The 27,164-nt window shown below is 41.8% G+C and overlaps 1 protein-coding gene across 2 annotated transcripts in view; it reads right to left on the reverse strand.

Moving 5' to 3' along the window:
* The window catches only part of PTPN11 (protein tyrosine phosphatase non-receptor type 11), an 80,850-nt gene that overhangs the window by 45,554 nt on the left and 8,132 nt on the right, over positions 1-27,164 (reverse strand). For both annotated transcript variants that reach the window (XM_058691228.1, XM_058691227.1), the window contains exons 2-6: positions 14,790-14,912; positions 10,102-10,296; positions 7,868-8,060; positions 3,690-3,806; positions 2,946-3,059 (exon numbers count right to left, since the gene is read on the reverse strand). In XM_058691228.1, coding sequence (XP_058547211.1) covers positions 2,946-3,059; positions 3,690-3,806; positions 7,868-8,060; positions 10,102-10,296; positions 14,790-14,912 — 742 coding nt within the window. The remainder of the gene's footprint in view (positions 1-2,945; positions 3,060-3,689; positions 3,807-7,867; positions 8,061-10,101; positions 10,297-14,789; positions 14,913-27,164) is intronic.

A 27,164-nucleotide genomic window follows, 5' to 3' on the forward strand; every position in this document is an offset into this window, starting at 1 on the left:
GAGAACAAACAGGGTTGATGGAAGGAGGTGGGCAGGAGATGGGCTAGATGGGTGATGGGTACCAAGGAGGGCACTTGTGATGAGTAGTGGGTGTGTTGTATTTAAGTGAAGAATCACTGAATTCTACTGCTGAAACCAATATTGCGCTGTATATTAACTAAAATATAAATTTTTTAAAATTCCATAGATACCAAAGTATTTACAAATAAAATAACACGGTATCAGGGATAACTGGCAACGTTGATAATGACGCACGGGGGTTCTTTATACACATCTATTTTATATAGTACATTCAAAAAAATATTTTTAAGTTTTATTTATTTAAGTAATCTCTACACCCAATGTGGGTTTCGAACTCACAACCCCGAGATGAAGCGTCACATGCTCTTCGGACTGAGCCAGCCGAGTGCCCCTCAACATTTTTTCTTAATCAAGTAGGAAAAAACACTTCTCAGTTCAAACAAACTGCATGTGTGTGCACATGTGCACGCATGATGATCAGGAAAACGTGAGCAGTGACTGATATCCACAATGTTAAGGCATTACTGTTAATAATTTTAAGTGTGAAAATGGTACTCTAGTTACGATCTTTTGAAATGAAATAGTTACAGATGAAAAAACACCTGGGATTTGCTTCTAGATAAGCCAAGGCAGGGGGAGGCAGTGGGGAGGAGTTAAAAAAAGACTGGCCACAGGGCACCCGGGCAGCTCAGTTGGTTAAGTGTCTGACTCCTGATCTCAGCTCAGGTCTTGGTCTCGGGGTCGTGAATTCAAGCCCCATTGTTGGGCTCCACACCGGGCATGGAGTCTACTTTAAAAAAAAAAAAAAAAAAAGACTGGCCACATATCAACAACTGTCAATGCTGGGTGACAGACATATTGCTGTGATTATACTCTGCCCTCTGCTCTTGGATAGATCTGAAATTTTGCATAATAAAAACTTTGGAAAAATAGGTTTGCCATTCCAATTTCTGAACTCATCCCGCCTATCTCATGAGGCTTTATAAAGACTACATGAAATGAATGAAAACAAGTGAATGTAATTAAATGACCGGAAACGCTGCTCTTTATTTCCGCCGCTGGTGGGACACAGGGAAGAAAGCAGTGGGCTTGAGATTTAAAAATTCTGACTGATTGGGGCACCTGGGTGGCTCAGTCAGTTAAGTGTCCGACTTGAGCTCAAGTCACGATCTCACAGTTCGTGAGTTCAAGCCCCATGTCGGGCTCTGTGCCGATAGCTTGGAGCATGAAGCCTGCTTCGGATTCTCTGTCTCCCCCCCTCTCTCTCTCTGCCCCGTCCACACTTGTGCTCCCTCTCTCAAAAATAAATAACGAACATTAAAAAAAAATTCTGGGGCATCTGGGTGGCTGAGTCGGTTAAGCGTGTCTGACTTTGTCTCAGATCACGACCTCATAGTTCATGATTACAAGCCAAGCGTCAGGCTCTACGCTGACAGCCCAGAGCCTGGAGCCTGTTTCAAATTCTGTGTCTCCCTCTCTCTCTTCCCCTCTCCTGCTCGCTCTCTTTCTCTCAAAAATAAACAAGTATTAAAAAACACTGTTTTTTAATCTGACTCATTATGCTGATCATCAGTTTCTCAGTGATGCCCTTCATCACTGTCTTCCCTCTCTCAACTAGAAGCTCCCTTTTTCTTTTTTAACGTTTTTATGTATCTCGGAGAGAACGCTAGCGGGGGAGGGGCAGAGAGAGAGGGAGACAGAGGATCTGAAGCAGGCTCTGTGCCAAGAGCAGCCAGCCCGAGGTGGGGCTCGAACTCACGAACCACGAGATCATGACCTGAGCCGAAGTCGGATGCTCAACTGACTGAGCCATCCAGGTGCCCCTCAACTAGAAGCTCCTTAAAGACAGAAACCCTGTCCATCTTGTTCGCCATAGTGTCCTGGGCAATAAGTCCAATGCCTGGTATGAAAAAATAAAGCTGAGTTCAAGTTCCTGTTCAGCAATGTGGAGCGGGGACTGTGACTGTTCTGCACCCAACCTCAGCGCTGCGGTGCAATCGGTATTTGTGGTACAGTGCTGGATGGTTTACTTAACCTCCCCAAGCCTCAGGCTCCTCCTCTGTAAAACGGAAATAAAGTCTATCTCAATAAGCTGATCTGACCTGTAGCCACCTCATGCGGCCATTCATTTGTTCCACATTCATTAATTCTAAAAGTCCTACAGAAACTAAGTAATAGTCCATCATTCCCATAAACAGAATAGTAATAATAAAGTGACATAAACATTCGATAAATGTAAATACCCATTCAACAATTATTTACGGAGTTTCTACTGTGTTCTAGGCACTGTGCCACATGCTAGGGGTAACTATGAAAGTAAGTATGGTATGATCCTTGTTTTTGAGGAAGTTTTCAATCAACTGGGTGAGAGGAGAGAGAACACGATCACAATGTGAATTGGTAAGTGACATACCAGAGTAAAACAGGAACATAGCACATTCCCTCTGGGGACAGTCTCCTACCCAAGATGGTTTCAGGAGAGAAATCAGTTCACTTCCCAAAGTTATAAATGTCAACTCCCAAATTAAAACCACCACGAGGTATTTCACTTTCACTTATTCATTGCAATAAGGCTATAGATTCTCTCTAAAGAAGCCAGCCAATGCTGGAAATCTTCCAAAGGAATTAGATCCTTTTGTTTTTCTGGGTTTCTGCCAGCAGTCCAAACCAAAAGAGCCAAATGGAGCTATTGGCTCATCCATTTAATATTAACTGCCAACTGCCTTCTCCCAGAACACAATGCCCTTCTATTTCAGAGAAGCCCCCTCAGCAACTTGTTCCATGTCAATCAATGGCTGAATTAAGAAAGAGCACAGATTCAATCCTTTCAGATCCAATTCCAAATACAGGGCCAACTTCTCTCTCATTAAAAATAGGATTTAATAACTCATGCAAAAAAAAAAATTTTTTTTTTAATAACTTACCTCAAATTCTTCCCAAAAGCCTTGTTTGACTTTATCTGTGGTCTCAGCTAATTTGCTTAGTTCTCGAACCCGGCTTTCTATTTCAGCAGCATTGATGCGTGTTGTGTTGAGGGGCTAATCAAATTCAGCAGTTGGTGTGAAATGAATAAAGTATTATTAAAAAAAAAAAAAAGAAAAAGAGTTCCATCTTGATATTTGTAAGGCAAGGACAGGAAATTCAAAGGATACAGTAATTCACAACACAAGTTTTCAAATACAGTTTCACTTTTCTGTTTTGTCAGAAAATGTATCTTTCTTCAATCCCCACACACACTTTACTCTGCTGATAGAAATTCAAACCTATTTTTCTTCATAAATCGATCCCAACATTATTTGGGGGAAGTCTGAAGTAGCAGTAAGTCCAAAGGGAGTAAGTGTAATCACCCAAAGTAAACCAAAGGGAGGCCTACTACGAACACTTGGCAAAAGCTTGCCGTAGAAACTCCATAAAGCCTTTTAGAGATACACATGGAGATATCATGGAAAGGACATAATACCTGGAATTCGTTTCCAAATACCCCAGGGGAAGAGCAGTGGAGTGCGGTAACAATGAAACAAGATTTTTAAGTTGATCACAATTGAAGCTGGGTGATGGGTGTATGGAGGTCCATGATGCTATTCTACTTCTGTATATTTAGAATATTCTGTACCAGGATTTTCTAAACTCCGTAAGGAGATGAAGCTTTAGCTTTCTAATATTCTCACCTGCTTCAGTTGTAGCACTGTGCCCAATGTTTCCACCATGGGGTTCTTCTTGTAATGCTCCACGAGATCTGTCAAAGAGTCAAACCGTTCTCCTCCACCAACATCATATTTCAGTTCCTTTCAAGACCAAAAAAAAGAAAAAAAATCCTATTACCTTTATGTTAAATTATTATTTTTCCCAGCTGAAGTACAGAGACTGACTCTCCCCCAAAGAAAAAACGGCTGTCGTAGTACAAAGGAGAGAACCAAGGATGATGGAACAGGAAAGGCCGACCCAATGGGAAAGAGCTCACCGTGGGGTGTGAGATCTAAGTAAGTATCCCTCGCACCAGCACAAAAGTCTCCCCTTCATACATTAACTAAGTAGGTTAAAGAAACGAAAAGCAGCATTATTTACTATTTACTTACACTCTAGGCTAAGCAACCATACGGCAGGCTGCTGAAGAGAAGGTAAATAACAACTTCTCTCTGAAATGCAACAAACTCCAAGGCTGGATAGGCAGCACTGAAGCCCCAACTCCCATGTCTCTATTTTCCTCTTCTAATGAAACTTTAAAAGGGAAATTATAGGGGCGCCTGGGTGGCGCAGTCAGTTAAGCGTCCGACTTCAGCCAGGTCACAATCTCGCGATCCGTGAGTTCGAGCCCCGCGTCGGGCTCTGGGCTGATGGCCCGGAGCCTGGAGCCTGCTTCCGCTTCCGATTCTGTGTCTCCCTCTCTCTCTGCCCCTCCCCCGTTCATGCTCTGTCTCTCTCTGTCTCAAAAATAAATAAACGTTAAAAAAAAAAATTTATAATAAAAAAAAAAATAATAAAAAAATAAAAGGGAAATTATAAACAGAGACCAGGAAATTTTCTCTGACAAAAAGATCAGAATAGGCGACTTCAGGGAAACAACAGGAAAACAGTTAAACTCAGAAAATGCAAAACCCTAAAAATTAAATATGAAGATGTTTGGGTATGATCTTTTACTTAAAAATAAAACTGCGGTGGGGAGGGGGGAAGCACTTTCAGAATGACAAAGGACAGACCTCTGAAAATCCATTCTTCCATAAAAGCAACCAAAATACTGGTAAAAACTGTCACCGACTTCTTCAGAACTCTGAAAATTAACCAAGGACTTGCACCAGTCCAAGGAACATTTATTTGAGAAAAATGATTGAATCTTGGTAAGGAGCAAACCCTGGCATTCTAACTTGCCCTCTCTTCCCATGCACCTCTCTCTTTCAGTAGCCTTGAAAACCAACAGCCTCATAACCACAGTAGCTGCGAGAGCCGGCATAGCCAGAGGGGACAGAATGGATTTGGAACCCTCTAAAGGGACCTATCCCCAGAGAATGTTCCCTACAGGCAAACCTTGCTTTATTGCACTTCACTTCATTGTGCTTTGCGGAAACATTATTTTTTACAAATTAAAGGTCTGTGGCAACCCTGCCTCCAGAAAGTCTATTGGCACCATTTTTCCAACAGTATTTGCTCACTTTGTGTCTCTGTGTCGCGTTTTGGTAATTCTTCCGATGTTTCCACTTTTTCATTATTACTGTATGTGTCATGGAGATCTGTGATCGGTGATTATGACTTCCTGAAAGCTCAGATGATCCATAGTGTTTTTAGCAACAAAGCATTTTTTAATTAAGGTTTGCTGTCCGTTGTTTTCTAGACATATTGCAACTGTACACTTAATAAGACACAGTATAGAATAAACAGAACTTTTATGTGCACTGGGAAACCCAAAAAATTCATTTGACTTGCTTTGTTGCAATATTCACTTTACTGCAGTGGTCTGGAACTGAGCCCATAATATCTCTGAGATATACTTGTATTGGGCCTGCTTAGCAGCTCCCTGGAAAAGCCCTGTTTTCAGAGCCTATGTTTATTTGACCTGACTTAGAGTTCACTCAGCCCTGTCTTCAGGGGATCTGCCAAAAACAATCAGCAGCAACTGTTTAATATCAGAGCAGCCTGAGGCAGCAATACCAACCAGTTAAAGCAAATAAGAGACTGACCAAAACGGAAAAAGGAAAATCTAGGTGATGTCCACATAGGGCTTGGAAAACCTTTAACATAGAGAGGCAAACCAAGAAACAAACGCTTAACTGTAGAGAACAAACTGATGGTTACCTGAAGGGAGGTGGGTGGGGAGAAAGGTTAAACAGGTGATGGGGATCAAGGAGTGCACTTGTTGTGATGAGCACCAGGTGTTACACGGAGGTGTCGAATCACTATATTGTACACGTGAAACTAATTATTACGCTGTATGTTAATTCACTCGAATTTAAATCAAAAGTTAAAAAAAAAAAAAAAACACCTCTAACACATTCTTGAGAATCCAGAGGGCTATGTGACTGTGCAGGGCTGTGTGAAGTGTAGGGAAGATCCAAGAAATCCCTTATCTTTACCTCTAGTTGACCTTGAGGTTATGCACAAACAGAAGGTGAAGGCTAAGGCAGAGTTGTAATCGGCCAGAGCGCTGAAAGTATGCCCCAACACACACCCACACACACAGAGCCCTCCCCGCTCTCCCCACTGCCCCCGGTAAAGGCTAGGAGACTAACCACGCAAAGACTTCAGCGGCTACACATAGCGAAGAATGCAGGAAAATCATGGAACACAGAAACAGTAACAACTACAGCAACAATAAAAAAATAGCGACAGCAAACCCTGGAAAAGCCGGCGTCTGATTTCCAGAGTCCTCACACTGTATCACTTAAAATGTCTAGTTGCAAACAAAAAAAAAAAAATATGAAACATGCAAAGAAACAGGAAAGTATGGACCAAACATGGGGGAGGGGAGAACACTTAATAAAAGAAACTGTCCTTGAAAAAGCCCACCTAAAGACTTGAAATCAGCAAGTATAAATATGTCCAAAGAACTAAAGAAAACTTACTTTATAAATTAAAAGAAAATAGGAGGATGTTGTCTCATCAAATAGAGAATATCACAAAAACCTGTACACAAATGTTTACAGCAGCATTATTCATAATAGCTAAAATGCCCATCCATTTTTAACGGATAAACAAAATCTACTCTAGCCACACAATGGAATATTTGACAATAGAGTTTATTGACACACACTACAATATGGATAAACCTTGAAGACATTATGCAAAGTATGAGAAGCCAGACACAAAAGCCATGTTATATAATTCCACCTATATGAAACATCTAAAATAGGCAAATCCATGAAAATGAAAAGTAGATTAGGGGTTGCCAAGAGCTGGAGACAGGGGAAATGATGGGGAGTGACTGGCAATGGACACAAGGTTTCTTTTCAGGGCGATGAAAATGTTCTGGAATTAGCGTCCGTGATTGCATCATATGTGAACATACCAAAAGCCACTAACTGCTTTAAAAGGGCGAAATTACATGGTATGTGAGTTGTACCTCAATAAAGCTGTTTTTTAAAATATTTATGTCATTAAAAAATTTTTTTTGAATGTTTATTTTTTGAGACAGAGAGAGACCGAGTATGAGCTGGGTAGGGACAGATAGAGAGGGAGGCACAGAATCCGAATCAGGCTCCAGGCTCTGAGCTGTCAGCACAGAGCCCGACATGGGGCTCGAACCCACGAACTGTGAGATCACAACCCGAGATGAAGTTGGATGCTCAACCAAATGAGCCACCCAGGTGCCCCTGTATTTATGTAATTTTAAAACTGAAGCAGTAAGTGAACAGTTTCTATTTAAGAAACTATGTCAAAACGAAGTTTGACATAGTTGACCAAGAATCAACCTCCTTAGTGCCATCACCACATTAAAAACAAGAAACAGTGAGTTCAATTCTCCGAGCCTGAATGCAGGAACTCTGTAACATGAAGGCAAATGCAGTCACAGGCCAGCCTGTGATAGTCCTAAGGAGGAACCGAGGTCACCACTTTAGAAACATGGAAGAGTGAGGCTGACCGACTCCAGCCACAACCAAGCAGAAACAAATTCGATAGTACAGGGCGGAGGCGATTCACTGAGGCAGGGTTTGATCTGCCAGAGAGAGACTGGAAGTAAGTAACAAAGTCCTGAAATGATGAAACAATTATAATAAATAATGTACTAAAAGCATATCAGCCTGTAACTAAACGAGCAAAGAAAATCTGATGTCGGAAGTGATGTCTGTCTTCTTCTGGCAGAAAAATCACCCAAAGACGACATTTTGCCAGACCCGTAGCTCAAGTGCGGCTTTACCTGACAGCGGATCATAACGTGGGTCACTTTAGACTTGCCATCGTTGCTCTCCCCTTTGTCGTCACCAGTTCGGACAGAGAGAACAAAATCTCCAGGATGGCTCTGGCTCTCTCGCACCAGAAAGCTGCCGTGTTTTCCTTTCTCTGTTAATAATTTCTCTGCTTCTTTCCCAGACAGGTGTCCGTGAAACCACCTAAATTGTTTTAAATGAAAATCGGTTGAGTTCTGCCATGAGGTCACAGCATTCTTTCACAAAACTGCCATACACAGCGAGCTCCTAAGCAATTAAAAAACAGACACAGTCCTCTAAGAGGTTGGTCAATCCTGCACAAGGCAGAATTTGCAGCCCAAGCAGGAAGGAAAAATGGCAAAGATGTTAAGAATAACCATTCCACTTTTTAAATGGGCCCACAGTCCTTGAGAAACAAATGTCCTCAATCTTTCCTATTTTCGTTTCCATCTCCAGCTTTTAAAAATGCATTTTGTCATTTCTCCATGCCCTACCCTAAAAGGATCAACTATGTAAACACAACCATTTAAAGAAATTAAAAGAGAAAATCATGGTAGAAACAGAAAATCATTTGAATGTTTGCCCTCGCTTTGGTATGTGCAAATTACATAAGAAAGGATTTTCATTATAAATGAAGCATCCCAAATGTTTTAATATGTCCAACCAACACTTTCAACAGCCTCCAAGTTTTCTGTCAATACCTTTGGAGCACACACTGGGCTATCATTTCAAACCCTAACGCACATAACTTCTAGAGCAGGGGTGAGGGATTTTGTTAAAAATGTGAATTCCCATGCCTCACAACCAGAGGTAGTGACACATGAAGTCCGAAGGTGGCCCAGCAACCTGCATTTTTACCCAGCACTCCAGAGTCCTGATGTAGGCCATCAGAGGACAGACTCGGAGACAACAGTACTCTCAGATACTATAAAAAATATCTTGGGGCACCTGGGTGGCTCAGTCGGCTGAGCATCCAATTTCAGCTCAGGTCATGATGGTTTCTGAGTTTAAGCCCCGCATCGGGCTCTGTGCTGACAGCTCAGAGCCTGAAGCTTGCTTCCGATTCTGTGTCTCCCTCCCTCTCTCTCTCTGCCCCTCCTCCACTTGAGTTCTCTCTCAAAAATAAACAAACAAACAAACAAAAAAATTTTTTTTTTAAACATCTTAATGGGGTGCCTGGATGGCTCAGTTAGAAGAGCATGTGACTCTTGATCTCAAGGTTGTGAGTTCAAGCCCCATGTTAGGGGTAGAAATTACTCAAATAAAAAAACAAACTTTTAAAAAATCTGAACCTAGTCACATTAATCATGTGGCTTTTTCCCTCAGAATCTTGGTAAGAAAGCAAGCACTATCATGGCAGAGAGTACTAATGGCTCATCACTAGGGGAATATACTTTGAGTTGTTTTTCATCCACCCTCAACTGAACAGAGTAAAATTTAGAGATGAACTGAGGTGGCTGACAGCCTTTTGCTTGAAGCTACAGTGGTAGCTGGAGAAACAAACTATTGGCATACAAAGAGGTGCAAACTGAAGAAACCTACCTGAAGGTACAAAATACACAAACCTACTTAAGAGACCCTGAATTTGTACTGAGTCAGAGAGGAGACTGGGGCTGTAGAAAACCAATAAAAGCAATAAAAATAGGTCAAGCCCTGGCTTTCATCAGCTTAGTTCCAACACAAGGTAGCAGGGGTGGGGGAAGATCTCTGAAATAACGGAATTTCCTCTAAGCAAGGTCATTCTCCACATTTGTGGATACTACATAAAAGAACTGATGAAAAATCTGACCCTCTGAGCTCTCTGCTTTTCGGCTTCTGAGCTTAAACTGACATCTGTTGGCGGCATTGCTGAATAGCTAGCTGGTCAGGAGCTACCACTGAGAACTGTTGCTATTTTGGCATCTCCATTATCATTTGTTTTTCTCTCCTAACTCTCAAAGATTATCAGCTCAAGTCCAATAATCCTAAAACTACCACATCTACCAAGAACATACAGGAATAATCTGAGATCCCTGCAGAGTAAGTGTAAGGAATACTGATGGCCACTTTTACAAGAAAAGGGGGATCTGAAAGTAATCTGAGCCCATTTCTTCCTTCAGTAAAACTTTACTTGAAAAGGTTACAGCTTGAGCAACAGATCAAGCCAAACCCCCACGATGCATTCAGAGAACACCTACAGCATGGGAGAGACGCACAGACTCTGGAGTCGCTAAAAGTCACTGACCTTTCAGAGGTAGGGTCTGCACAGTTCAAAGGATATTTGAGCTCAATAACATCTCCATTCTTCTCTTTTAATTGCCCGTGGTGTTCCATGTAATACTGGACCAGCTCAGCCAAAGTGGCAAACTTCTCCCCTCCGTACAGGTCATAGTAATCACCGGTGTTCTGAATCTTGATGTGGGTGACAGCTCCATTTCTTCTAAAATAGTCCATTAGGGGAGAAACGAAAACTAATAAAGAGCCATGCTAGTAAAAATGGATCTCATAATTCAATAGCAGATTTCACCTCAACGTGGAAACACACCCAAGAAACCGGTTTACATTTCTCCTGTAACAAACGGCGTGAGTCAAATGACCACGTGGTCAACCATTTCAACACAAAGGGCTCTGTTTATTGGTTCCTTTCCCTTGTACAACTTCTATGTTCAAAGTCTGACCTATCGGGGGCACCTGGCTGGCTCGGTCAGTCAGTGGAGTGTGCGGCTCTTGATCTCTCAGGGTTGGGAGTTCGGGCCCCCCATAGGATGTAGAGATTACTTAAAAATAAAATCTTTGAAAGTCTGGCCTGTCAAACTGCATATATTAAGTGACAATAATTTTCCTCATCATTAATTAATCGAGACACATACGTTAAAGTTAAACATCCATCTATCTTGTAATCTACTAAATCTACTCATTAAGTATTTTGCTCCCCACAAAATGAAACTGTATGGCTATCAAAGACTTGTATAAGAATATTCATTGTAGCCTTATTTGGAATACAAAAATATTGGAAACTCAAATATTTAGCATCAAAATGCATAGTTATATACTCATACAATAGAACACAACACAGCAATTAAAAACAAAACAAAACAACACTGATACATACGACACGAACAAATCTCAAAAACATTACATTAAGAGAAAGAAGCCAGGGGATACCTGGCTGGCTCAGCTGGGAGAGCATACACTTGGTCTCAGGGTTGTGAGTTCGAGTCCCATGCTGGGTGTAGAGATTACTTAAAATCTTTGGGGCACCTGGCTGGCTCAGTCAGTTAAGCGTCCGACTCTTGGTATAGGCTGAGGTCACGATCTCACAGTTCATGGGTTCATGGATTTGAGCCCCATTGTCAGTTCGGAGTCTGCCTGGGACTCTCTCTCTCTCTCTCTCCTCTGCCCCCTCCCCTGCTTGCACTCTCTTCTTCTCCCTCTCAAAATAAACATTTTTTAAAAAATCTTTAAAGAAAGAAAGACAAAAAGAAAGACAGAAAGACAGAAAGAAAGACAGAAAGAAAGAAACTACTATCTCACAGACCACCTATTAATCACAAAAAGAAAGGGGTGCCTGGGTGGCTCAGTCAGTTGAGCGTTCAACTTCAGCTCAGGTCAGGATCTCACAGGTCCTGAGTTTGAGCCCCACATCGGGCTCTGTGCTAACAGCTCGGAGCCTGGAGCCTGCTTCGGATTCTGTGTCCCCCTGACTCTCTGCCCCTAACCTACTCACATTCTGTCTCTCTCTCAAAAAAAATGAACAAACATTAAAAAAAAATGTACTCATAATCACAAAAAGAAAAAGGTGCCTTTACAATGGGAAAATCTGGAAAACACCTCAATCAAGTGATTAAATTGAACACCCCCAAGGGGCTCCTGAGCAGCTCAGTTAGTGACACATCGTACTCTTGATTTCAGCGCTGGTCATGATATCTCATGGTTCGTGAGTTCAAGCCCTACATCTTGCTTGGGATTCTCTCTCTCTCCCTCTCTCTCTCTGCTCCTCCCCTGCTGCTCTCGTACGTGCTCTCTCTCTCTCTCTTTCTCAAAAATCAATACAATACAATACAATACAATACAACAACACAACACAACACAACACTGAACAGCCTTGAAAAATGGGACAAGCAGGCCCCATGTGCTTCCCACTGTGAGATAATGGGGCGGGCCGAACACTGCCCCTGTCGTGCACTTGCCAAAGATGTGTCATCTGAATTTAAAAATGAGGAAACGATCAGCAAATTGGATTGAAGGACAACCTACGAAATGACTGGCCTGACTGGCCAAAAAGCCAGAAGAGAGAGAAAAAAAAGAAAAGGTCAGGAGAGACTAGAAACATAAAAATTGAATGCAATGAATGATCCTTGACTAGATCCTCCTGAATCTAGTGTGGGGTGGCGGGTGGGGCACGACATGGGACACGGGGTGGGACTCAGACACTTGCAATCACTTCAAAAGCCATTACTGAAATAACAAGGGAAATCTGAATATGAATATTAGATGGTTATTATAGAAGCAAGGTTAAAATGTATTACCTATAATAATGATTTTTTTCAAGATATGGAGTTTCTTTCCTTAATGTTTATTTTTGAGAGCGAGAGAGAGAGAGAGAGAGAGAGAGAGCAGGTGAGCAGAGGAGCAGCAGAGAGAGAGGAGGGCAGAGGATGTGAAGGGCTGAGAGCAAGCACAGAGCCCGATGTGCTACTCCAACTCACGAACCGTGAGATCATGACGTGAGCCGAAGTCAGACACTTAACTGAGCCACCCACGCGCCCCTCATAACTGAGTCTGTAGTTACACAGGAGAATGTTCTTGTTTATCAGACATAGACACTGAAGTTTTTTTGTTTTGTTTTTCCCAAGGAGGACTCTTGCCCAGTGTGGAGCCCAAGACGGGGCTCGAACCCATGACCCTGAGATCAAGACCTGAGGATCCGACTCTTGATTTTGGCTCAGATCGTGATCTCATGATTCATGGGTCCAAGCCCTACATGAGGCTCTGCACTAACAGTGCAGTAATAGTGCAGAGCCTGCTGGGATTCTCTCGGTCTCTCTCTCTCTCTCTCTCTGCCCCTCCCCCGATTACACCAACTCAAAATAAGTAAATTTAAAATAATAACAGAATAAAATAAAATAAAATGAAATAAAATAAAATAAAATAAAATAAAATAAAATAAAGGTAAAAATAGGGGCACCTGGCTGGCTCAATCAGTGGAGCGAGCAACTCTTGATCTCAAGGTTGTGAGTTCAAGCCCCATGTTGGGTATAGAGATTATTTAACATCACAATCTTTGTAAAGTTTTAAAACAAAGTAAAAAATATATTGATTATCTGCACTTTGCTTTCAAAAGGTTCAGGGGGAAAAAAGTAGACACACAAACACACACTCAGAAGGGACAAACATAACAACATGCTGGCAGGTGAAGAGAAGGTGGGTGGTCACATATTCATCTTTCAACGTTTCTATAAGCCAGAAATTTTTCAAAATAAAAAGTTGAGGGGCAAGGAAAAAAAAAAATCCCACCAATTCTCTAGTCCCGGTCCTGCCGCTGAGTAGCTGCGAGACTAGGTTACTAACTTAACCTCTGGGCCTCAGCTTAGTCACCTGTAAAATGAAGATAATTGTGGTACTTATTCATAGGTTGCTGGGAAAATTAAATAGAATGATATGTGTAGAGTGCTTGGCACAAGGGCCTGGTGCATATGTCAAGTCCTCAATCATGTCTGCTGTCACCATCATGATCATCATATACTCTCCAAACAAACTCTTACAGCTCAAATATCACACAACTTTTAAGTTAGAGGTCCGTGCTGATTCAAGCCCTGAGGACTCACAAAGACCCATTCCTCGTATTAAAACACAAGAAAAAGTTAACGACGGGGGCTCCTCAAAAACTAATCCAAGCCAAAAAGAGGTTTCCCAAGTCCCAAAGGGATCCTAAATAAACCCACCACAGTTTATCCAACCCTCTATTGTGGAAGTGTTTTCAGTTTGTTTTACATTTTTTGAACAGTATGGCCAACATCCTGTTACAGGTCTCTTTGAGCAGGTGGGACGGTTTTTCTAGAAACTGACCTTCTCTTATATACTTATTTCCCTTACTCTAGATTATTCCAGGAGCTGTAACGCTACTGCCTTATGATTTTGCTGTTATTATTACTATTTTCAAATAAGGAAGTAAGTAAGATGTGTTGACCATACTGTTCAAAACATCTGAAACATAAAAACAACTCAGTGTCCCACAACAGAGGACTGGATAAACTGTGGTAGGTTCACAACATTTGAGTATAGCCATCAACATTAAAATTAATAATTAGATCTCTATGTACCAGCACAGACCTCAAAAAGTTTAAACAGGAAGTTGCAGAATAATAGATACATTCTAAGGCCTGTGTATGTGAATTCTAAAAACACACAAACCAACTTTATATTGTTCACAATAGCAGCAAGACAGTGCAAGTATAAAAACACATTCAGGAAGGATACATGCCAACCTCTCGATGGCGGTTTCCTCTGGGGAAAGAGGGAGGGGATGGGACTGGGCAGGGGAACAAACGGGACCACAACTTCCTCAGTGATGTTTTATTTCTTGAAAAAGAAAAGTGATCTGAAGAACCTCTTCAAAAGCGTTTTTCCCATTAAGAAATCAACAGAAGGAAAAGGGAAAACGCACGCAACCAGGTTCGGGATGTGTGGAACCCGGATCAAGTGGTGGTGACGATGGGGGTCTCTCAGGGGAGAAGAAGTGCCCATCATCATGCCCCTCGGGAGGCCTCGACTGAGGCCCGTGAGCAGGCTCGAGTCGCATGTGACACGTGGGCCAGGCCTCGCCATGGGCCAGCAGGCAGGCCTTCAGACTCTCAGGGAGGGTAGCAAGTGGTCCTGGTGTGGTCTTAACGTTTGTCACCCCTTCAGGGTTCTCTTTTTCTTCCCACTTACCTGACAGAAAGGGTGAAGTCTCCAGGGTTACTTTTACTGGGCCTCGCCAAAAAACTGCCATCAACTCCTCTTGTCAACAGCAGGTTTTCTGCCTCCACGCCAGTGATGTTTGGGTGAAACCATCTTGAGCAAGAGAAAAATGGAGAGAGCCATGAAAACCAAGGGACTCTGTCACTTCCCACACCATCACACCGAAAATGCCTAGGGGCAGAGCAGCTCATAGAAATAAAAAACAAGGGGAGCCTGGGTGGCTCAGTCAGCTCAGGTCATGATCTCATAGTTTGGGAGACTGAGCCCCACACTGGGCTCTGCGCAGACAGGGAGAGCCTGCTTGGCATTCTCCCCTCCCTCTTTCTCTGCCCTTCCCCACCCCCAAATAAATAAACTTAAAAAAAAATCTTTACAAAAATACAAAGCAAGACCTTCCCTTCCTCTTCCCCCTCTTCTCCTTGGTCACTCCCACCCCCCCCTTGACTTCCTCTTGGTAGGAGCCTAGCTAGCATCCTGCCAGCACAATGGGTGGGGCTGGGGCATGGTCAGTGGGACCGGGGCTGGGGGTTTGGATACTAAGCCAAGCCCAAAGCCCAAAAAGACAGTCCAGGAGCTTGAACACATGGAGTGGAATTACACAAGTAAATAAACAAAGAAACTAATGAATAAACATACTGAGGATAATGAGAGCCAGATTTCTCACTGTTGGAGAAGCAATATACATATAGATAGGGAGAACGCCCAAATAAACTCTGGTGTTAGATTAGAATCGGAGGTAATGTAAACTCTAGCTTTGAACATACATATAGAGATAACTATAGAAATACAGATGTAGGTTTCCATGTAGGTATGTGCATATGTATGATGCACACATATTTTCCTAGCTCTTTCTTCTAAAAGGGCCTGGAAGCAATGACACCCCAGTAGCCATCGGCATAACCAGCCCCCTTATCATGGTTTCTAAATACTTTTCTCCAACAAAAGGAACCGGGTTTCTTGGAGAAAAAGCTGATTCCAGTTCTGGGCACTAAAAGTAAGATGAATTTGGAACACCTTCCTGTATCCAGCTCCAATGAGGACATGTCAAAAGAATACAAGAGCCAGCTCAAAGGGACTCATACCTACCAAATTAGACAATTTGTACCTCAAAATTAAAAAACGATATTGGGGCATCTGGGTGGCTCAGTTAGTTAAGCATCCAACTTCAGCTCAGGTCACAATCTCACAGTTCGTGAGTTCGAGGGCTACGTCGGGCTCTGTGCTGACAGCTTGGAGCCTGGAGCCTATTTCAGATTCTGTGTCTCCCTCTCTCTCTGCCCCTCCCCTGCTCATGCTCTGTCTCTCTCTGTCTCAAAAATAAACATTAACCATTTTTTTTGAAATAAAAAATGATATTAATAGAAAGCAGACCATTGAATAAAATAAGAAACCTAACAGTCCATATGGATCTCAATTTTTTTTTAACTAATTACGGTTCTTCCAAAAATTAAGTATGGACTAACCATATATACCGAAATTCCACTTCTGGGTATATACCCAAAAGAACTAAAAGCAGGAACTCAGATATTTGTATACACATGTTCATAGCAGCACTACTCATAACAGCCAAACGGTGGATGCAACCCAAGTGCCTACCAACGAACGAATGGATCAACAAAATGTGATTATGTACATCAACGGAATATAATTCAGCCTTGATAAGTTAGAAATTCTGCCACACGCTACAACACGGATGAACCTCGAAGACATTGTGTTGAGTGAAACACACCAGTCACAAAAGGGCGTATACTGTAAGACCCTACCTCTCCATGATGCACCTAGGGTAGTCAAACCCAAAGAGACAGAGAATAGGATGGTGGTTGTCAGGAACCGGAGGAGGACATGGGGGTGTTAGTACTTAACAAGCACAGAGTTTCAGTTGAGAAGATGAAAATGTTCTGGAGATGGGTGGTGCGGGTGGCTGTCCACCAATGTCAATGTGCTTAATGCCACTTAAAAATCATTAAAACGATGCGGCGTCTGGGTAGTTCAGTCGGTTAAGCGTCTGACTCTTGATTCAGCCCAGGTCATGATCCCACAGTTCATGAGATCGAACCCCGTGTTGTGCTCTGCACTGACAGTGCAGAGCCTGCTCAGGATTCTCTGTCTCCCTCTCTCTGTCCCTCTCCCACTAGCACACACACACACACTCTCTCTCTCTCTCTCTATCAATCAATCAATCTTTTTGAAAGTTTTAGGGGCACCTGGGTGGCTCAGTTGGTTGAGTATCTGACTTCGGCTCAGGTCATGATCTCATAGTCCATGGGTTTGAGCCCCGCGTCGGGCTCTGTGCAGACAGCTCAGAGCCTGGAGCCTGCTTCGGATTCTGAGTCTCCCTCTCTCTCTGCCCCTCCCCTTCTCACGCTCTGTCTCTCTGTCTCTCTCTCTCTCTCTCTCAAAAATAAACATTAAAAAAAGTTAAAACAAGTTTTAAAAAATGGTTAAAATGACAAATTTTCTGCTATGTATATTTAACTGCAATCAAATACAGGGGGACAAAGGGAAAGCTCTTTGCAGTAGAAGCACAAAGAATGATATATAATAAATACAGGAGTGACAGAATTAGGAAATCACCTTTTGGTAACTGTCACATTAATAGGTCAGGCAAGAACTGTCACAAGGCACTAAAACTAGTGGGTGAACATTTCAGGAAGTACAGGGTGTTTATGGCAACTCAAAGTACCTCCCCATGAAATGTTTATTAATTACTTATTAATTAACAAATAAAAAATACTCAGGGGCGCCTGAATGGCTCAGTTAGTTAAGTGTCCAACTTTGGCTCGGGTCATGATTTCACGGGTTCTTGAGTTCGAGCCCCACATCAGGCTCTGCAGAGAGCTCAGAGCCTGGAGCCTGCTTCAGATTCTGTGTCTCCCTCTCTCTGCCCTTCCCCCACTGAACTCTGTGTCAGTGTGTGTGTGTGTGTGTGTGTGTGTGTGTGTGTGTGTGTCTGTCTGTCCATCTCTCTAAAAAATAAACATTAAAAAAATTTTATAGGGGCGCCTGGGTGGCTCAGTCGGTTAAGCGGCCGACTTCGGCTCAGGCCATGATCTCGCGGTCCGTGAGTTCGAGCCCCGCGTCGGGCTCTGTGCTGACAGCTCAGAGCCTGGAGCCTGCTTCAGATTCTGTGTCTCCCTCTCTCTGACCCTCCCCTGTTCATGCTCTGTCTCTCCCTGTCTCAAAAATAAATAAACGTTAAAAAAAAATTTTTTTTTAATTTTATAAATAAGCAAACATTAAAAAAAAATTTTTAGATACAAACTTCACAGTGGAGAATTTGACAGATAACTATCTTAACCAACAGATAAAAGTTAACATCACCAGTTATGGATTAAACTGGCCATCACGTGCCTCCTGACGTCATGCATGGAGAAGAGCAAGTGCCATTTCTGTGATATTCCCATCAAAAATGCATTACCTTTTTTTTTTTTTTTTTTTTTTTTTTTTAAATTTTTTTTAACGTTTTATTTATTTTTCAGACAGGGAGAGACAGAGCATGAACAGGGGAGGGTCAGAGAGAGGGAGACACAGAATCTGAAACAGGCTCCAGGCTCTGAACTGTCAGCACAGAGCCCGACGCGGGGCTCGAACTCACGGACCGCAAGATCATGACCTGAGCCGAAGTCGGCCGCTTAACCAACTGAGCCACCCAGGCGCCCCAAAAATGCATTATCTAACCTAATTATGAGGAACATCAGACAAACCCCAAATGAGTGACATTCTACAAGGTCAGATGGAGGTAGAAATTCAAGGGTATCATTATAATATAAATTTCCCGATTTTGACAAGCGTACTGTATGTATGTCTCTGTTTTTAGGAAATGCACACTGAAATATTTTATTTTATTTTATTTTAATGTTTATTTATTTCGAGAGAGAGAAGGAGAGAGAGACAGAGCACGCATGAGTGGGATAGGGGCCGAGAAGGAGACAGAATCGGAAGCAGGCTCCTGTGCTGTCAGCGCCCTACGCGGGCGGGGCTCAAACTCACAAACCTCGAGATCATGAACTGAGCCCAATTTGGACACTTAACCAAGTGAGCCACCCAGGCGCCCCAACACACTGACGTATTTTAGGGTAACAAGACAACATGTTTGTAATTTACTCTCCAATGGTTCAGAATGAAATTCGACATAGAGTGCGTATATACATGGGGGGAGGCAAATGTGATACGATGCTAGCTGGCAAATCTGGGTAAAAACTAAACAGCAGTTGTATCATTCTCAAGATTTGTATAAATTTGAAGTTATTTCAAAATAAAAAGTTTTTAAAGACACACAAATAACGAAGTCCACCATGAATGCCGTCCACTTCAGAGGATTCCTCTTTGAGTTTCCAGTAAGATTTCCTTCGTGGATTCTAAAAGTCACCAACATTTGTGGTAAAAGAGTAATTTCGGAAGTCAAATCACGCAGGACCTTTACAGACTAATCCAATAATACTCCCAGGAATATAAGTCAGTTATTAAACGTAGAGTCCCGGTACTGATACGCAAACGAACTTTGAAGAGACTTCTCGACAAATACTGGCCCAATGTGAGTTGTGTTACAACAGTGAAAGAGAGAAAGCAAGGGTGAAAAGCTGTCATAAATCGTGCACCAAGGACATGGTCACTTCTGCAGCATCATGGTGAGGGCTCTGATCACACAGACCTAGGTGCACAGCTGAGCCCTCCCACTGACTAGCTCAGTGACCTGGGCAAGTTCTTTCTACTTCTGATTTATCATCCACAATACAGCAATAATAATTCTTAGGTTTGTGTTAAGAACAAACTGAGGGGGCGCCTGAGTGGCTTAGTCAGTTAAGCGTCCAACTTCGGCTCAGGTCATGATCTCATGGTTCGGGAGTTCGAGCCCCGTGTCGGGCTCTGTGCCGACAGCTCGGAGCCTGGAGCCTGGTTCGGATACTGTCTCAAAAATAAATAAACATTAAAAAAAAAAAAAAAAAAAAAAAGAACTGAGAATCCATACAACGTAATATCATTCGGTCACTTAAAAGGAACGAAGCACTGATAAATGCTACAATTTGAATGAAGCTTGAAAATATTCTGCTAAATGAAAGAAACCAGACACAAGAGGCCACATGTTATATGATTCCATTGATGTGAAATGTCCAGAATAAGCAAATTCACAGAGACAGAAAGTAGATTTAGTGCTTGCTTTAAGAAGGGGGAGAGCTAGGGGCACCTGGGTGGCTCAGGCGGCTAAGTGTCCAAACCTTAGTTTCAGCTCAGGTCATGATTTCACAATTTATGGGTTCAAGCTCCACACTGAGCTCTGAGCTGACAGTGCAGAGCCTGCCTGGGATTCTCTCTCTCTCTCTCTCTCTCTCAAAATAAATAAACAAACTTTTAGGAAGCAGGGGGTGGGAGGGAGGACACCTGGGTGGCCCAGTCACGTAAGCGTCTGACTCTTGATTTTGGCTCAGGTCATCATGATCTCAGTTTGAGTGAGTTTGAGCCCCACATGGAGCTCTGCGCTGACAGCATGGAGCCTGCTTGTGATTCTCTCTCTCCTTCTCTCCCTGCCCCTCCCCGTCTTGTTCTCGTTCTCTCTCTAAATAAATAAATAAATAAACATTAAAAAAAAAAAAAAAAGAAGGGGGACAGGTAATAGGTACAGGGTTTCTTTTTGAGTAATGAAAATGTCCTAAAATTGTAATGCAGCATGTGAATACACTAAAAACCAGTGAACTGTATACTTTAAATAGGTGAACTGTTGTGGTACGTGAATTATCTCTTTAAAGTTGTTGAAAGAAAGAAAGAAAGAAAGAAAGAAAGAAAGAAAGAAAGAAAGAAAGAAAGAAAGAGAAAGAAAGAAAGAAGGTAGATAGGTAGGTAGGAAGACGAATGACTCCTAGGTTTGGAGTCTAGTCAACTCGAGGGTTGGAGATACGGAAAGGGTGGGGAAAGGAAATTAAGTGTTAGAAATGGTACATGTGGAATTTAAGATGCTTAGTTACCTGAGTGAGGGGCACACTAAGTACATAATGTTAGATATTACTGACAATCATAATAATAAATATAAGATTGTTCTGACAAGAAATAATCAGAAGAGGCAAGAACGCACACATAGTCCATCAACATTCCTGCTGTTTACATTAATGGAAATTTGTTTTATTTTTAATTTTTCCTGTACCATCTCACTAGTGTTTTAGGGGAATCGAAACATCATTCTCATTGGCCTAGGAAAAAAAATCACAGGGCTCAGAACAAAAGGAAAAAATATTAGTTTGCTTTTCACTCTCTGAGAGCCTGTCAGAAGATCAAGACAGAATTTCACCCAGGAAGAACTCAACCTTAATTTGTATACCTATCAGCTGGCATCCCATATTTTGCATTCAGTATGATTACCTAAACTACCCAATTTTTAAAAAATTTTTTAATGTTTATTTATCTTTGAGAGACAGAGAGAGACGGAGCATGAGTGGAAGAGGAGCAGAGAGAGAGGGAGACACAGAATCCAAAGCAGGCTCCAGGCTCTGAGCTGGCAGCACAGAGCCTGATGCGGGGCCTGAACCCACGAACCGTGAGATCCTGACCTGAGCCGAAGCTGGACACCTAACCGCCCTGAGTTTTTTTTTTTTTAATCTTGCCCAGCTTCTTTGATCCTTGGTTCCCACCTGAGTCCCCACAGTCCTATCAAAAAGTACTATCTATCAGAGGGCTTCCAGATATTTGTAATTTTTCAAAACATATAATGGAAATCTTACATCACCCCTCAATTTGTCTACCTACATAAAGTAATTAAAATGTCAAATGCCTTTTGTTTGTGGCTGCAAAACAATTATGGTACTTGGTGTGGTAGTCTGACGCAGAGTGGCATAATGCTGCCTTCTACCAGAAAGAAAGAAAGAAAAGAAAAGAAAAGAGAAAAGAAAAGAGAAAAGAAAGAAAGAAAGAAAGAAAGAAAGAAAGAAAGAAAGAAAGAAAGAAAGAAACAATTACTATATAATAAATACAGATTTGGAAACAATTTTTTTCAGAAGGCATAATGCTGCCTTCTTAAAAAAAAGGAAGAAAAAAGGGAAAACCAATTATTATACAATAAATGCAGGTTTGAAAACAATTTTTTTCAGAATATTAGGTTTATGCTTAAAAAAAAAAAAAAAAAAGAGGAACCCCCCCTGGGTTGAAAAGGCTGGGAATCACTGGCATCGGGTGGCCAAGCCTTATAGGTAGGAACACGGGCTGCAGCTCGATTGCCCTGGTTCACATCCCAGCTGCATGTGGTCGCAGGCTAGTTATTTCACCTCACCGTTAACTCATCTATAAAATGGGCATAGTAACACACGCATGTGTGCAAACACACACACGCACGGCATCCTCCTGACCTATACCCCAATTTTTTTCACCTACCACACCTTGAAGATCCTTCTATAGCAGTGCGTTCTTTTTAACAGCTACATGATATTCCATCGTGTGAATATACCGCCCAGAATTTAATTGCCAGTATAGGATATTTACATCATGCCTAGGTTTCGTTATTACAAATAATGCAGCAGAACATATCCGTTACAATCACCATTATACACTTTTTCAAGTACATCTCCAAATCACATTTTTAGAAAACTGCTTTGGCAAGAGTTTGCCTTTCACTTTGACAAATCTCCCCAACTGCACTCAAAAGAAGGTACCAGTTTCGACTCCCATAAACTGAGTGTGAAAGGCCCTGTTTTCTCTCACTTTTGCCAATACTGCATATGTTACCAGATTTTTTCATCTTTGTTGCTCTGATTCATGGGGAAAAAATACCATTCTAGTTTGCATTTCTGGGTGAGACTAAGCACTTTTTCGTATTTTCAAAGTCTCTTTTTCTTCCTTTTGTATGAATTGTCAGTTGGTCACAGCTCGTTTTCTCTCGCATTTTTTCCCTCCGTTATAGGAAGGAGCTCGTGACACAACCAGAAAATGATCCTTTATTATATGTGTGGCAAATATTCATCTTAGCTTTTGCACTTTTCACCCTGTGGTATTCTTTTTCCACAGAAATTCATCGTGGCATGGTGAAATGTATCAGATTTTCCTTTATGATTTCTGGGTTGCTCACTATACTTAGAACAACTTAATTCACAGCACTGTTGTAAGATAAAAATAAGACATAAAATGCTTAGCACAGAAGCAGCCCTTAGAGTTTCACCTTTGGAACTAGGAATTTACTTTTTAGTCAGAATAAAATTCTCACCATAAAGGAACGGAATTTCACAGGACCCTGCAAGGTGTGGCCCCAACCTCTCTTGCTCTGGTGACTTCTCCGTTTTCCCCATGTGGTCAAGCCTGCTTTTCTCCACGGTCAGATGCTCCCATCCTGCCTCCTCACAGCACCTAAGTGATATCAACATGAAATCTATGCACGCATTCCTCCAACCACCAGGTTAAAGGCTGGACTGGCAGCTCACAAGGGGGAGAGAGCCTGTCTGTTTCAGCACCAATGTGTAATGTGTACCTCTGGCTCCAAGCAAAGGGGCTCACACATGATTCCTCAAATATCTGTGGCTAGAAGGGAAGGATGAGAGCAGCCATGCGATGGGGGGAGACTGTCACTGCTCTCCCACATCCACAGTTCCCCCACAGACACAGGTCATAGGTGGTGTCACAAGAGGTTGTCAGAAGAGACGCAAATGTCAGATGGCAAAGGCTCTTCTCAGACTTGCCCCACCAACTCTTTTATTTGAAGAAAAAGATGATTATTTCTAGCAATCAATTCTTAGCCAATTTGTAGTGCTAAGGAGTTTATCTTCCCCAATCTGTAACGCTATGGCAATTTTAATAAGAATTTCCAAAGCAAATGTCCACAGCCCCAGCACATAAGACAAAAACTTATTAAAGCCCCCTCATGCATTTGAAAACACTACGTTTTGATATTTTAACTAAGTTAACATCAGTGGGGAAAGAACACTCAGTCTACTTCTCTTCGTCTCTGTTACCACTCTGGCACCTATACAGCCCTTCACCCAGCTTTGTTCTCTGGGCCCCTCACCTGTAAACGTGCAGGTGTTCATAACCATGGTAATAGATACACATTAAAAAAAAAACAACACAGCTGCTCAGGGTTCTTTCTACGGGACTACAAGCTAAAGCAGACCACATTGGGTAGCCCTATAAACAGATCCCATTTAAAGCAATGAAATTTTACATTTAACCGGCACATTAGAGGGAAAGAACCAAAGTCATAAACATCTCTACAAGGTTTGGCAACCATTCTACCAAGGCTGTGGTGGATAGAATATCAACTGTTTAGTTTTAAGCGTTGTTTAATTTAGTAGGAGTCAAAAGAAAATATAATTTTTTTCTATTAAATGTATTTTTTTTTAAATCACACCTATGTTCTGGATTTGTTTTTCCCTTCAATAAATCCACAAAAAATAAATAAAGAAATATCAAAAAAAAAAAACACCCTTGAAAGAAATGTATTTTTACTCACTAATATGAGTTGCATTTTTCTTTCCTTCCCCCCCCCCACCTTTCGGGGAGAGAGACAGAATACAAGCAGGGGAGGGGCAGACAGAAAGGGAGACACAGAATCGGAAGCAGGCTCCAGGCTCTGAGCTGTCAGCACAGAGCCAGATGCAGGGCTCAAACTCAAGAGCCACAAGATCATGACCAGAGTCGAAGTTGGGCGTTTAACCGACTGGGCCACCTAGGCGCCCATGAGTTGCATTTTTCTAAACATGAAATAAGCCCAGCCATCATAGCATGAAAAAAATGTAAAATACTAAATTTTCTTTCCCTTCCTAATTATTTGGATTGAAAAAGGTCAGGATAAGGCACAAGTTTATGTTTCCCCATCTTGCACTTTAATTTGGAAAGAAATATTTCAAAATGTGTAAAAAAACATTTGTTTTTAAAAAGCTACTGCTTGTAAAAAGTTAAAGCATAACTTTAAATGTTTCTGGTATGCAATTAGCAAGCATCACAGTAAAGACTGTATATGCAAACCGTCATCAATGGATGCTAAATATAGGGAGAAACCCGAGGGGGGCAGGATACAGGCAGGCATGGTTTCACACTGTCTCCTCATCAACTGCTAATTAGTTACAGGAGAGAAAATATTTTATACAAGGAGAAAATGCACAAACTCTTAACCAGGTGATCGCTGATGATGACCAACGTCATCAGTGGACATTGTGTACTTCCAGATATGATATCCCAAGAAGGACACAGTTATCACCTACATAGTACTCATGCTAATATCTAATAATGATGATATATCAGACAAATCAAAAATGAGAAATCTTCTATTTTAAAAGGGGAAATCACTAGCATAAAAGACAAAGGCTGTATGGGGCACCCAGGTGGCTCAGTTAGTTAAGCATCAATCAGACTCTTGATTTCGGGTCAGGTCATGATCTCACAGGTTGTGAGTTCAAGCCCTGAATCAGGCTCTGTGCTGGCAGTGCAGAACCTGCATGGGATTCTCTCTCTCTCTCCCTCCCTCTCTGTCTCTCCCTCCCTCATCCCCTCTGTCTCTCTCTCTTAAAAATTAACAAATAAACTTTAAAAAAAAAAAGACAAAAGGCTCTAGAAGTATTCCAGATTTAAGAGATCTAACAGCTAAATACAACTGGATCCTATACTAGAAGAGGAAAAAAAATCTATAAAGGACATTATTGGGTCAACTGGCACAGCTACAATATAACAGGTTAGACAAAAGGATTATTATCAATGGTAAAATTACTATAGTTAAAAATTAAAAAGGGGTGCCTGGATGGCTCAGCTGGGTAAGTGCGTAACTCTTGATTTTGGCTCAGGTCATGATCTCACCATTCACAATGGAGCTTCATGTCGGGCTGTGCTCTGACAGTGTGGAGCCTGCTTGGGATTCTCTCTCTCCCTCTCTCTCCCTGCCCTTCCCCCGCACATGTGTGCTCACGCTCTCTCTTTCTCTCTCTCAAAATAAATAAATACACTTAAAAAATTTTTAAATGATAACTTTATTCTTAATGTTTATTTTGAGGGAGAGAGAGAGTATGAACAGGGGAGGGGGGGAGAGAGAGAGGGAGACACAGAATCCGAAGCAGGCTCCAGGCTCTGAGCTGTCGGCACAAGAGCCCGACACTGGGCTCAAACTCACAAACCTGAGTTTCGTGACCTGAGCCGATGTCAGACACTTAACCGACTGAATCACCAAGGCGCCCCAAGGATAACTTTATTCTTAGAAAATATGCACTGAAGGGGCGCCTGGGTGGCTCAGTCAGTTAAACATCCCACTTCGCCTCAGGTCATGATCTCACAGTTGGTGGGTTCCAGCCCTGCGTCAGGCTCTGTGCCAGAGCTTGCTTCAGATTCTGTGTCTCCTCCTCTCTCTATCCCTCCCTTGCTCATGCTCTGTCTCTGTCTCTCAATAATATATAAACGTGAAAAAAATTTTTTTTTAATTTTTTTTTAACGTTTATTTATTTTTGAGACAGAGAGAGACAGAGCATGAATGGGGGAGGGTCAGAGAGAGGGAGACACAGAATCTGAAACAGGCTCCAGGCTCTGAGCTGTCAGCACAGAGCCCGACACGGGGCTCGAACTCACGGACGGCGAGATCGTGACCTGAGCCGAAGTCGGATGCTTAACCGACTGAGCCACCCAGGCGCCCCCCAAAAAAAAAAAAAAAAAAACTTTTTTTAAAGAAAATATGCACTGAAGTATTTAAGGGTAAAGGACTATGTTATATGTAATTTACCCTCAAATGTTTGGGGCAAGATTATAAAATATTATATACGTGTATTTACACACAGAGAACATAAAGCAAATGGGATGAAAAGTTAACAGTACTGAGTCTGGGTAAATGGTACGCCATCTATATGTGTATTCTTTGTACTATTTTTATTCTTGTAACTTTTCTCTAAGTTTGAAATGAATCCCAAGTAAATAAAAATTCTTTAAAATTTTTCTGAAATATCCATTTGCTACAGTTACCAGCATGACTTACATCATCAGTAAGTTCTCCATCCCTACACCCCCGAAGCTGGCTGTACTAGGTACCAAAAAAGGGATGACAGAGAGAAGAAAATAAGAAAGACAGAGAGGAGAATTCACATGGAGATAGAGTATGGGGACAGAAAGAAGACAGATTTATCGTTTTACTACCAAAAATATTATATATTTAAACAAGAACTTACAAAGTGTAAAATAAAGATCTCTCCACGTTTATTATACATACCTTTCTTCAGCAGTTGTGAACTAGCCCTGATAGCAAGGACAAAGCAACACAGTATTTGCTTTCATCCGTCATGGCTGATTAAAATTACTGCTACACTTACTGAATGCCATGTGCCAGTTCTGAAACTCCAGAAATCAAACTTTTAACCATTACCTTCGGCCACTTATTTCTAAAAATTTCTAACAGCAGGATCT

The sequence above is a fragment of the Neofelis nebulosa genome, chromosome 11 (genome assembly GCF_028018385.1).
Source record: "Neofelis nebulosa isolate mNeoNeb1 chromosome 11, mNeoNeb1.pri, whole genome shotgun sequence".
Classification (NCBI taxonomy): domain Eukaryota; kingdom Metazoa; phylum Chordata; class Mammalia; order Carnivora; family Felidae; genus Neofelis; species Neofelis nebulosa.